Here is a 14,025-nt window from a genome sequence, read left to right as displayed (position 1 = left end):
AATAAAGAACAATGCCAACTTCCTTTCCTGGACATCCTTTTTTCAAGAAAACCCAAAGAACTACACATGGAAGTTTTCAGAAACCCCACAGATACCGGCACCATACTAAACTATAAATCCTGTCATCCTTTCTCCACTAAAATAGGCGTTCTAAAGTCTTTCATCAGAAGAGCCTACAGAATTTGCAAAGAAGATAACATACAAAATGAACTACAGACAATAACTAGGCTTGCCATAAAGAACGGATATCCGATGCACGTCATCAAAAAAGTCATCGTAGACACCTCCAAGTCCATCAAACAACCCCAACCTAACATCGACAAAAGAAGAACCTCCATATGTATACTGTACATACCATCAATTAGCACCAGAATAGCAAAAGAAGCCAAGAAATTTGGTATATTCACCTTTACAAAAGTTCAGCCTCCATAAAACAACAGTCCAACAACCCCAACAACCCAGAGGTCCAATCTATAAGATAGATTGTGGGTGTGCAAGTATATACAGTGGAACTTCATTACGAACTTCTCTTTAACGAATTTCTCTATATTACGAATTTTTTCGCAAAACATTGCACCTTGAAACGAAATTACATGTAAAATTAACCCCATATAACGAAGTGTTAGTCTCTCTATAACGAATTTTTAAAAAAATTAGTAAAAGCATTTTTGAAGATTTTCAAGCATTTACTGCTAAACAGCCACTCAAATATACTCCCTCCTTCCTTCCGAAATTGCGCATTAGCATCTGGAATTAAATAATCATCCTTTTAGTGAACACTTGTGGCCATTGACGCCCGTAGGAGGGTCTTTATTTCATTTTTGTTACAGTTATTAAACCAAATGGGTTTTCTTAAAAGTGGTCGTAAACTTTACAGTAAATAGGGTAGATTTGTAAATTGATGTTGGCTCAGGGGAAAGCGAAATTCGCTGCGGTAAACCTTTAGCATGCTGCGACAGCAATACATAGAATGCTACCATAGTCGGTTTTTATGATGCCTACTGAGTGACATTCGCTTCTCACCTCAACTGTACCACGTGACCTTCATGTCAATCGTTATATGATTAGCATTAGCATTAGTAGAGGCATTTGATGCAAGAAAGCAAGCTTATGCAGCATCAGCCAAAAAAAAAAAAAAAAACCACTTCCACTTCACCCCTCTGTTCGTTCAAAATACCTGTCCAGCTGAGCCTTAAACTTATTTAGGCTATCAACCTCCACTACAAGGGCCATCCCTTGTAAGTCTGTTCCACCAACCAACCACCCTCTGGCTAAAGGCAAATTTCCGCACGTCTATCCTACATCTGTCTTTCTCAATTTGAATTTATGCCCTCTCAGGTGATTATTCTGAGCTAGAGGAAGAATCCCATCAGCATTGAGCATGCTCAAACCATTCAAGGCTTTATACATCTCTATCAGATCACCTCGCTGGTGCCTAGTCTCCAGACACTGTAATTTGCAAAACTTAAGCCTTTCTTCGTAAGAGCACCCCTTTGTTCCATTCACTAATCTCGTTGCCCTTCTTTGTACTCGTTCCAGCAGCTCTACATCGTTCTTGAAATGATGCCTCCAGACCTGTATACAGTACTCTAGGTGTATCCTGACCATTGCCTTATACAAGGGAATAATCACCTCCTTATCCCTGCTGGAAAAATTCCTGTATATCATTGACAATACTCCATGAGCTACTCTTGCAGCCCGTCTGCACTGCTCAGAGAACTTCATATCTGCCTTCACAACCACCCCCAAGTCCCTTTCATTCTCTACCACTGTCAGTGTAGTACCACAGAGTTGATACGTTGCTCTGGGGTTGTTGTTTCCCATGTATAGTACTTTACATTTGTCAATGTTAAACTTCATTTGCCACCTCTCAGCCCATCTGCTCAACCTTTCCAGATCCTGTTGCAGCAGCATAATGTCAGTAGTGTCCTTGACAACCCTGCCAACCTTTGTATCGTCTGCAAACTTGGACATTAAGCTTGATATACCATCATCAATATCATTTATAAATACAGAAAACAATAATGGACCCAACACTGAGCCCTGAGGGACTCCACTAATAACATTAGTCCACGATGAGCAGTGTCCATTGATTACCACTCTCTGTCTTCTCCCCCTCAACCACCCCTTTATCCATAGCAGCAATTTGCCTCCAATGTTACACTGCTCCAATTTGTGTAGCAGTCTTCCATGTGCAACAGTATCAAAAGCCTTTCTAAGATCCAAGTATATAATATCAAAGCTATTCCTTGCATCCAGTTCTTTTGTGACTGCATCATAGTATCCAATCAAATTGGTCAGGCAAGACTTCCCCTTAACAAAACCATGCTGTGTCCCAGCTATAACTGAAGTCTTGTCTAAATGATCCTGCAGTGCTTCTTTAACCAGTGCCTCCATTAATTTTCCTGGAACAGAAGTTAAGCTCACAGGTCTATAATTACTTGTGTCAGCCTTTGATCCTCCTTTGTGAATTGGGGTCACATTTGCACATCTCCAGTCTATGGGTACCTCCCCTGAGTCCAAGGAAGCTCTCATAATTATGGCTAAGGGTTTGCTTACTTCCTTTGCTGCCTCCTTTAATATAACTGGATAGATCCCTTCCACCCCGGGTGCCTTTCTTGTGTGTATCTTCAACAGTTTCTCCTCCACTTTACTCCCAGTTATTTCAAGATTCTGTAGCTTACTGCTAGAGTTGAATACACCTCTGGCATTCCCCTCGCTGAATAACTCCTCCTGTGTGAATGTCGATGCAAAATATTCATTTAGTTTGTTAGCTACCTGAGCAGGATCATCAACAGTTGACCCATCAATATCAAGTGGACCAATCTGATTCATCCCCTTCCTTCTAGAGTTTGCATAAGTAAAGAACTCTTTGCTGTTTTTCTTTGCATCCCTTGCCAAGGATTTCTCGTAATCTGCCTTCGCCTGCCTAACCTCCTTTGTAACTTGGTTGCATATCAACTTGTATCTATCATAGGCTTCTGTGTCATGTGTTAATTTGTAAGTATCCCATTCATTTTTCTTCTCTGCCATATGCCTCATTAGTTCATCTGACATCCATTTTGGCCTAAACCTTGAACAGTATTTCTTAGTTGGTATGTAAAGCCTAGTAGCTTCCAAGATAAGTTCTTTGAATGCTTCCCATTTTGAATTTGCTGTTGGTAACATCATCAGTTGGTCCCACTGTATAGAATTTAAATACTGTCTCAGTCCATCGTAGTCGCCTTTACGGAACCAATAGCCCTTCCCTTTACCCCTAATGGTAGTTACCTCTTTGAGTAAATCCCACTTCAGCACACTGTGATCACTGCCACCTAGTGGTTCATTTATCTGCAGATTCTTAATGCATGAAGAATCACTGCTGATAATCAAATCAAGAGTATTACTCCCTCTAGTTGCCTCCCGAACATGCTGATGTAGAAAACAATCATCCAATAAATCCACAAAAGCCCTGCTAATGTGTGAGTGACCAGCCCCCAAATTCCAGTCAATATCTGAGAAATTAAAATCTCCCATTATAAGACTCTGATTTACTGGCCCACTCTATTTCCCTGTACAGTTTCTTATTATACTCATCAGAGTCATTAGGCCTATAGCACACTCCTACTCTCAATTTTGATCTCCCAATGCTTATGTCACACCAAACTGACTCCACACTGCACTGTCCAGCGATGTCGACTGGCTTCACTTCCTTGGTTTTTATGTGTTTCTTAACTAATAGCATAACCCCTCCCCCCCTTCCTATCCTGTCTATCCTTTCTGTAGACGTTGCACTCCCCAAATTCCAGTTCTGCATCCCTTATATCTGTGTGACACCACGTCTCTGATATCCCAACAATATCTGCCTTTGATGTTTTGAGCAATACCTCAAATTCATAAAATTTATTTACTAAACTCCTAGCATTGGTGTACGTGCAAGTATACCTGCACCTGTTTCTATTCTTAGCTACCCTAACACAACCCATGTGTTTACTTGTACCGCAATGGCTCCCAGCAGTTTCTGAAATATCATGCATCTTGTTTTTCAGGCTTTTGCTCATTCTAATAGAAGCAGTGCAAGAATCTCTTTCACCTCTGCCAGTGGCTACTGTCAATCTATTGGTCTTTGTCTCCCCCCCAAGCTAGCAGTTTTCCGACCCACCTAACACTGCCTCGATAGCATCAGCAAATATTCTTGCACCCTTTCTATTTAAGTGTATCCCATCCCTGTAGAAGCAATCTCTCCTGTTAACAAGTACAGTCCAGGCTGAAAAAAATTCTACCCCTTGAGCCTTGCACAATCTTTCCAGGGCCGAATTGATCGACAAGGCTCTCATCATATACTCCCTGCTATCGTGTCTGGGCAGAATTGCAGACACTTTCAAATTCAACCCTAATTCTCGGCTTTTGTTCAACAGTGACCTGTACTTGTTAAGTAATTCTGCCGGTCTCCTACTCTTAATATTATTAGTGCCAACGTGTACAACTATATCACCTTTTGTGCCCTTAAAAGATGATATTCGCTCTACAACGTCATCAACCTTTGCCCCTGGCAGACATGTCCGTTCTCGTCTAACTGGATCCCCAGTAGATGGTTTTCATGAATTTTTCATTCGTCATCAATCACATAGGCTATATGCTCTTGTTTTTTTTTTTTGTTTTTTTTTTCTGAAAAGTAACATACAGCATACGTTAATCATAAATTTTCTTTTGTGTATATATGAATGAAAGCAGAATAAAAGAAATTCACAAAGTCGTATATTTCTTCAAAGTGAGTGATACTGTTGAATTGGCAAGCGAACGCCATTGAGTAGGTGGTACCTGTATTAACAATTCACTGTATGGCCAGCGCAGCAAAGTTTGTGGTGTATGTATCGGCAAGAGCCGCAGTCCAGTAATTTTTACAATTGCGAAAACAATGTCGAAGAGAAAGTGTTTAAGTATTAATGATAAAGCAAAGATTGTTATAATATTGACCAGGGTTTTAAGAAAAAAGATGTTGCGGAGAAATATGGCATATCTGCAAGCAGTTTATCTACGATTTTAAAAAAATCAAGAATCAAATTTAAATGTAATTTAAGGAGGAGCAGACAAGAAGCGAATTAAGTTGTGTATATACGAAGATGTTGATAAAGCTGTTCTAAAATGGGTGCAAATGATACGTGAAAAGAATATCCCAATATCGGGCCTAATCATTAAGCAACAAGCTCTGAAATTTGCACAGTCCCTTGGACATACAGAATTTAATGCAAGCACTGGGTGGCTAGATAAATTTAAGAAGTGCCACAGAATTGTGGAAAAGGTTATTTGTGGAGAAAGTGTTAATGTAAGCGAAGATTGCAACAGTTGGAGGAACAATACCTTAAAGAAGATTTTGGAAGAATATGAGCGTAAGGATGTTTCTAATGCTGACGAAAAGGGTTTTTTATTTAAATGTTTACCAAACAGAACACTTGCTTTTAAGGATGATAAATGTTTTGGTGGAAAACAAAGCAAAGAAAGAATCACTGTGCTAGTTGGAGCAAATATGACAAGAAGTGAAAAATTAAGACTTTTAGTCGTCGGAATATCAAAAAACCCAAGATGTTTTAGAGGCACAAAATCTTTGGAAGTTGACTACACCTTTAATAAAAAAGCATGGATGACAAGTGATATTTTTTAAGAATAGATATTAAAACTAGACAAGCGTATAACTAAGAAAAAAAGGATAATCGTGTTGGTAACTGACAACTGTCCGGCACATCCTGCCAATATTTCTGCCAAACTAAAAAGTGCGAAGTTGTTTTTACCACCAAACGTAACGTCAAAACTCCAGCCAGTGGACCAAGGCATTATTAAAAATTTTAAATTTCATTATCAAAAGAGAATAATAATGAAGATTGTCAATGCATTATCAGAAAATAGAAACTTGGAGGTTACAATTAACCTTAGAGATTGCATCTCTGAACTCGCAAAAGTTTGGACAAACTATGTCACTGAATATACTATTCAAAATTGTTTTTCGAAAGCGGGATTTGCATTGAATACAGAAGTCAATCAACGACTGGACGAACAAGATGAACTGCCCCTTTCACAACTGAAAAACTTTTGGGCATTATTAGAATCGTCTGGAAACATCAAAAATGAAATAAGAATGGATAGTTATGTTTATGTAGGTCACAGCAGAACATCCAAATGAAGTTGAAATACTGCTGAACAGTGTTAGATGCGACCATGATCACGAAAAAATTAACGATGATGCTGAAGAGACGCATCAGAACAACCTGTAGAAAAGCCAACTCGCGAAGAAATGATTAACGCTTTTAAAACGGTTCGTATGGGTCTACTGTTTTGTGAAAATGTTCCTGATAATGTTTTTAATGCTCTGAACAAATGTGAGGTTTTCTTTGAGAATCAGACAATTTTTTAATTGTACTGTGCAAACGAAAATTACAGATTTTTTTAATTTGTGTTATTTACCGGCGAAAATTGTGTAAACGTAATTTAAATAAGTATGTTTTTGAAATAAAATACATTAAAAATAAATGTAGATTCATTTTCATTTTCTAATTAGATAATTTCTAATAAAAAGATATTCTCTTGTATAACAAAATTTCTCTATAATGAATTTTTTTGCCAGATTTATCGAATTTGTTATAGGGAAGTTCGACTGTATATAGGGAAATCCTACAGAATAAAAGAGCACAAAAAAGATATAGAGTATGGCAGAATCAGTCGGTCTGATACAGCTCTCTATGCCTTCCAGTGTGGGGACACTTGGAACTTCCATAACACAAGTATTATTTCCAGAAGAAAATTCAAAGAAGCATTTCTTATCAAATTATTTGGATCTTCAGCAATCAATACAAAACAGGGGGTTGAGTTCAACTCACTCACAGTATTTTCATCTCTTCAATGAGAAAGTAAGTGAAGAAATAAGGACCCAGGAAAGAAAAATAAGGCATCCAGAGGTGCAAATCGCACACAACCCCTTCCAGACCCCCAGAACCAGTCTGCATGCCATAACGGATGGTCAAAGGTCAACTTTCAAGCTCCCTGGATCTAGAATAACCTAACACTATTTCTATTGGCTAATTATAAGAATCACTGGCCTATATAAGGCACTGCTGGCTGATCCTCTTTCCCATTTCTTTCAGGTCTGAGGGCAGCCAGCAGGTAAGATTTGTTTTGTTTGTCTTAAATCATCTTGTAAAAAAAGGCTAAAAGTAAATTAGCTTAAAAATTGCTCAGTGTAACCAAGTTCTGCTCATTTAATTGTGTAATAGTAACATAGAATTGCTCCTTTATGTTGTAACTGTAATCTTAGAGATGCTCAATTTGTTATTATAACTTAGAATTATTTATCTACTCACTGCCATTATTATTGAAAATTAGAAATGACCAATTGTTAATACATCTTATAACTGATCCTTTGTTAAAAATTATGATTGTAATTTAGAACTGTTCAATGTAAATCTAATTAGTAACCTTCACCTTTTTTTGTCTCTATTCGCAAACAGCATGGTCTGATGATGGGTATCGGCAAGATACCTGACACTTCACACTATTGTATATATTGATTTAGGCTATGATTAATAAAATATATATTAAAAACTCCATGTGGTAAAAGAGTGGTTAATTATACATATTAATAATTCTCAATATAAAGACAAAAAGGTTGCGTAAGGACAGAGAACAAGAGGAATGCCCATCATTCCTTATTTTGCATTCTCTTTCGGACAAATTTATTAGCACTTTTCACCATTTCTTATACAGAAATGTTTAGAAAATGTGGCGGGCTCACCCAAAATGGTGAGAAGACTCAGTTCCCGTGACCTATTGGTTGAGACTGCAATTCATACACATTCTGAGACTGCTAAAATTAAAAATGTCTAGGTGGTGGTATCCACTGAGAATAAATAACAGTAGTCTTCTTTACTAGAGAAGCATTATTAAAAGTAGTGCAATACTTGGTATCTCGTTGTGAAAGCAGCCACAATATGCGATACAATTAATGGTGTATCTACACACCAATATTATATATATAATTGTATAATAATATACAATGGATGCAGAAAGTTTGTAACCCCAGATAATCCAGTTATAAATGTCACTGATGAGGTTTCTTGCAGTTCATCAGAATTGTTGATGATACTTTGATAATTAATTTGACAATCTAAGCATTGCTATTTAAAAAATAAAGCTTGGGGTTAAATTTGGTATTTTTAATTCTCTAGCAACATCCATTAATTCCACAAGTAAAAACTGAGAAGCGTGATGGTTCTACAAATAATAACCCTTATGTAGCCTTTCGCCGAAGGACAGAAAAAATGCAAACAAGGAAAGTAAGTAGTTTCCCCCATGTCATTGAAAAAAATTTTTTTTTATTTATTTATTTTTTTATTATTATCAGTGAAATGGCATTTAGTACTTTATTTACTGTTATTAGTGATGATTGAGTTTTAAGAAATGCACCGTTTACCATTTTTGACTGTGAGTAGTAATAGAGAATAAAATCAGAGATCTGTTTGATGGGTTAGAATTTTTAATTGGCTGAGGAGGATTATTATGTTAGCCCTAGTAACATGTATCATTACGAGTATTATTTTGTAACTTTCCTTTCTACTATTGGATGACCATGAGTGCTGGAGAACAGGCTTTTACCAAGTAGGATCAAACTTCAAATCTTCTTCTTCAGTGTATCAGTCTTTCGACTGGTTTGCCCCTTTGATGAGCTGTCTCCATTCTCACGGTCTTGTGCTAGGTGTTTCACTTGTTATAGTTCCAAAGCCCAGTTTCCTTCAGAATTGTATTTACAATGGTGTTTCTTGGTCTTTTCTTTTCTTTTGCCTGGAATTTTGCCTTTCAGCACATCCAGGAACATCCTTCAGTGCCTCATGATGTGTCTGATCCATTGTAGCCGCTGTCTTCTGATTCTTCTTAGCAATTCTCTTTCTTCTCCTACACGTTGTAAAACCATATTATTCATTTTTTCTGTCCAGCTAATCTTTTCCATTCTCCTCCAGCACCACATTTCAAACACCTAGTTTTTTCAAGTTGGTTTTGTTTAATGTCCGTGTCCCTGCTGAATACAGTGCAATTGACCAAATGTATGTTTTCATAATTCTTTTTCTTAGATCTAGTGACGTATTTCTTTGGCTTAGTAAAGAGATTTTACCTCTAAATGCTTGTTTTGCCATTGCCATTCTTGAACTGATTTCACTGTGGCAAGATTCATCTTGTGTTATAATCTGTCCTAGATATTTGAATTTTGTTACCTGTTCTATTTTTTCATCATCAGTTTCAATGTGAAATTGTTTTGGCTTTTTACTTATCCTCATAATCTTCATTTTATTAGTGTTAATCTTCATTCCATATTTCTTCACTTTCTTAGTTAACTCTTTTAGCATGTTGGATAACATTCTTGGGCTACCTACAAGGATTACCTGATTATCTGCAAACTTGATTGTGCTAAGCATTCTTCCACCTTTTATACCTAACTTTTTACCATCAAATGCTTCTTTCACTATTAATTCTACAAACATATTAAATAAACCTCGGGGAAGCTGGCATCCTTGCCTCACTCCTCTTCCTATTTTTGATGTTTCTGTCAATTCTCCGTTTAACTTGATGATGGTGGCCTTTTGTCTTTTATACAAGTCAAATATTAGCCTAATTAATATTTTTGGACATCCTATGTTTTATTCAAATTTTTCAAAACTTGAAAAATGACAAACTTTATTTCAGGCTGCTACAGAATAAAAGTAGTGTGAAAAAAGCTATATAATTTAAAAACAATCCAAAAGTAAAAATTGCCTAAAATGTTATAATTTACAAGCTTTTTTGGAATAGGTATTCCTTTCATCAGGTTTTCATCTTATATTGCTGGTATCATATGGCATTGTGTTATGCACTACTCATTGACAGTTGGGGCAGGCTAGTAGTCTGCATACTTAAATATTCTGGTGCTTATGTTGTATTATTATGGGTACCTTTAGCAGATGATGAAAATTATCATATGCTAGATCTAATTAAATGTGTTTTTTTTTTTTTTTTCAAATCCTTATTAGAGCACCTCATTCCATTGTGCTAAGTTAGATACATTAAAGGTTACTGGAACTGTCTAAACTATTGGACATTATCAATAAATATATTAAGAGGAAAGCTGAATGAGTAATTCAGAAGTAATTTTAAAATAAAGCTGGGTTTTTTATAATTAGTGACACTAGAAATAATCAACAGCATGAGGTAAGCCCTAATCCTTTAATGCAGCTAAGCCAATTTAAACGAAGTTATCTAATTTAAGATAAGCTTTTAAAATCAGAACTGATCAGAATTAATAAGAGGATCAGCTAAAAGCTTCATAAATATGTTATGAAACTTCCTCCTTTTATAACCATAAGGCTTGATATGTTTGTAAATTTTAAAAATGGTTATAAGTCTTCTACATATTTTGAAGCTTTAGCTGATTCTTCTGTTAATAGAATTTCTGAGACTTAAAGCCTTGCTATGAATTAACTTAATTGCAGCTTTTTTTTATATTAATTGACTCCAGCCACTTTGTGTTGATGTAGTAGATGGAGCATAATCATACTGACATTGGAAGTGTTTATGTAAAAGTTTAAGAGCCATTTAACAGCAGTGGTGTGTTATCGAGTTAGATTTCATTAAGTGTAGCTCACTTTCAAGATAAAACATGGTTTGTGATTTGTGTTTAAGAGATTATGCGTTCTTTGTTCTGTATTTCTTTGGCTTAGTTTTTGTCTTTGTTTGCACACCACCTTTATACCCTTTTTTGCATTCATAAAATTGACATGACCAACATGGCCTCCTCAAAATTTATTGTTAGGACAATATACTCCAGTAAATGGCTTTCTGTGGTTTACTCTTCAGATCCACATTCTTGATTGTCTCACCTATCCCCAGTGCCAAGTGATTATTAGTATGATACAGGTTTAAAAGTGATTTTTATAGAGCTTTTGCAAGTCCTGTAAGTTCTTTTTTATTCAAAATTCAGTTGTCTTATTTCATTATCTAGAGTAGCTCCTTGCACTACAAGAAGTAGGCAGAGGTACACAGAGGAAGTTTTTTTTTTTTTAAGTAGTTATAACCGAGCCACTTAGTCACCTTGCAGCACTGATCCTGCCCCCCCATAGCCAGGCCAGTAATCTGAGAAGAAAGTCATCTTTCTAGGGCCAAAGGGAGCAAAATGAACTCAAAATCTGCAGGATATAATGATCCTAATGTGAATTTTTGTGAGATAAAAGGCTCTAACCCATACAGTGCTGCTGAAACAGAAGCTCCAATGCATCATGTATTTCACTCTGTTCAGGAACTGGCTAGCATATATTTCCTTTTAAAATTCAAAAATATCTAGAAAACTTAATAGAACTCCACCCAAAAAAAAAAAAAAAATCAAGCATCTGAAATCTAGCAACTCTCTTTCTAGTTCTCACATGAATGTCAGTCAGATTGGCTCTAAGGGTGACTGCTATTCATAAGCTTGTCAAAAGAGTTTAAAACTGAACTATAAGACCAGAGAGTTGAGTACAAAAAGCACATATTTACTAAATGAGACACTGTTCATACTTCTGACATGGAATATAATCTTAATGTTTGATTCCCCCCACCAAAAAAAAAAAATAAATAAATAACTTCCAACATCCATTAAAACAGGGTATCTCAACTGTCGAATGAAATCATACTGCATCATAAACTATACTTAGCCCATCATGTTTTAGATGCCAAAAATTTGGCCACTCCCAGATTGTCTGTAGAAGTTTAGCCACTTTTGCTGTTTGTGGTTCACATTAATATATTCACAAGGACTGTAAAGCAAGTCAATTAAATGCCCAAATCGAAGTGGGCCACATACAGTCAGGTCTCCATATTCACAGGGGTTGCGTGTCAACACTTCCTGCGAAAACGGGAAATTCTGCTAAAATCTGTACTCTTGCCCAATTAGCCCCAGATGTTTTCTACGTATGCATTTTAAAGGTTTTAATTGTGTTTTACAATAATGAGTAACATTTTAGACCCATGTTTCGAAAATACTGTATCAAAATTTTATTACATAGTTAAGAACAAGGCGTGTACCAGGTTATTCACCACAGGATTCAGTACTCCTCAATAGTAGGGGTCTCAGAGGCTGGAGAAGAAGCAGGGTTGGTTGATGTCAGGACTTCTGTTCGGGGATACGAGGAGTTTTAGGCATCGATGTAGAAGTTATCCTTTTCATGAACATTGTGATTGGAAGCTGCTTCTTCTTTTGTTTGAACTTGTTGAACACGGTCATGTATGGTGTTAAAATATCGTCGAGGCGTTCCTTGAACTTCATTGCATAAATCATGTTGTCGTCATATTCATGGAAGAAGTCCACAAGCCGTTTAGCATCGCACATTGCCTGCACGAGGTTTTCCAAGTCGAACTTCTTCTCCTGGTGTGGTTCTTCCCCAACCGTGTCCTTATCCTCAGATTTAGAACAAACAACCTCCTCGAGTTCATCATCTGTTATGGTTGTTGCCTGTCCATCAATTAAATCGTTGATATCCTCCTTTTCTAAGTCCTCGAAACCTGTGCCCCCTATTCTCCTGGCCAACTCCTTTATTTCTGCGATGGTTTTCTTGTGATGTTCAACTGGACTGAAGTCATGCACAACTTCGGGCCACAATAGTAGACAAGTCTGTAAACACCTGTTCTTCCAACAGGTGTTTGCAGACTTGTCCTTGATGTGTACCAGCGTGTGTTTTTTTAGGAGACTCAGCTGAAGTCAGCAGACTGTGGTGAAGTCCTTCCAAAACTGAATAACGTTGAGGTTGCCGTTGCTGTCCATTGTCTCAACGATTCGGTCCATACACCTCTTCGTGTAGTTGGCCTTAAAGGCCTTGATTTACCCCCCTGGTTAAGCGGCTGGATAAGGGAGTTAGTGTTAGAGGATAGAAAGACCACCTCTACATCTTGTGCATCACTTGGGTACTTTGGGGCATTGTCTAGCACAAGGAGGACTTTAAATGGAAGTCCCTTTTCCTCCAGGTATTCCTTGACTTCGGGGATGAAGCAGTGGTGGAACCAGTTCAGGAAGGAGGTCCTTTGTCATCCAGGCTTTTGGGTTCTGCACACAGAAAATTAGGCCTGGCTTTGTCATATGGCCTGCTGCATTGCTGCAAACTAGTAGCATAACCCGATCTCATGCCGCCTTGAATCCTGGGGCGTTCTTCTCTTTGATGACTATGTTGGTGTGCCGAGACATCTTGTTCCAGAATAATGCCGTCTCATCAGCATTGTAAACCTGTTCAGGTCTATAGTAGGGCCCCAACATTTGATGGTAATTCATTCCACAAAATCCACAGAATGTTGAAAATATTGTAAATTGAAACCAGTAGTACATTGATTTCCTGTAATTCATTCCTCAACAACACGTAAAATAGGTATTTCTTACATGTTATACTTCATTCAAGTCTTTACCTTAGACTTGAAGTGCAGAGCTGATGAAATCAATCGTGACATAGTGGTGGTGGGACTATATGAAGCGTCAGATGTCTTTTCAGTCTTTTGCTTTACTTTGGACAGTTTCTTGGCAAATAAACGCCCAAAGTCAAGCAAAGTGGTGTTGTGTGGCAAAAATTTGAATTGAACAAAATCAAATTGTGGCTCAAGAGATTGAACAAGTTTGGGATCATGGCCCCTCGCATTATCCAGCAGGAGCATTTCCTACATAGGAAACTTATTTTTCTCTTCACTGAAGGACAGAAAACTCCAAGCTCTCATTCACTGAAGACATTCAGTATCCTGTAACCCTGGCCTTCTTGTTACTGTGCCAAAACACTCCCAGCATACCTTTGTCGACCTTTTGTTGTTTAAATACTCTGGGGGGTGTTAGAGTGACACACACAAGCAAAGGCTTCAGCTTAAAATCTCAAGAGGTATTGGCACCCAACAAGAGAGTGAGTCTATGTTTTATAGGCTTATGCCCAGGTAAACTAGCCTCATCCTTAGTGATGTACGTTCTGGGCATTCACTCCAGAAAAGGCCGGTTTCACCAGTGTTAAAAACCTGTTGGGGAAAATA

The 14,025-nt window shown here is 37.4% G+C and overlaps 1 protein-coding gene across 2 annotated transcripts in view; it reads left to right on the top strand.

Annotated features, from left to right (window-relative positions):
• E(Pc) (Enhancer of Polycomb) overlaps positions 1-14,025 on the top strand; it is a 378,489-nt gene that overhangs the window by 144,227 nt on the left and 220,237 nt on the right. For both annotated transcript variants that reach the window (XM_090381895.1, XM_090381894.1), the window contains exon 5: positions 8,196-8,303. In XM_090381895.1, the coding sequence (XP_090238021.1) occupies positions 8,196-8,303 (108 nt within the window). The remainder of the gene's footprint in view (positions 1-8,195; positions 8,304-14,025) is intronic.

Source organism: Mastigoproctus giganteus, chromosome 9 (genome assembly GCF_048544385.1).
Source record: "Mastigoproctus giganteus isolate SK-2022 chromosome 9, ASM4854438v1, whole genome shotgun sequence".
NCBI classification, from domain to species: domain Eukaryota; kingdom Metazoa; phylum Arthropoda; class Arachnida; order Uropygi; family Thelyphonidae; genus Mastigoproctus; species Mastigoproctus giganteus.
This window is presented reverse-complemented; position numbering and strand designations above follow the sequence as displayed.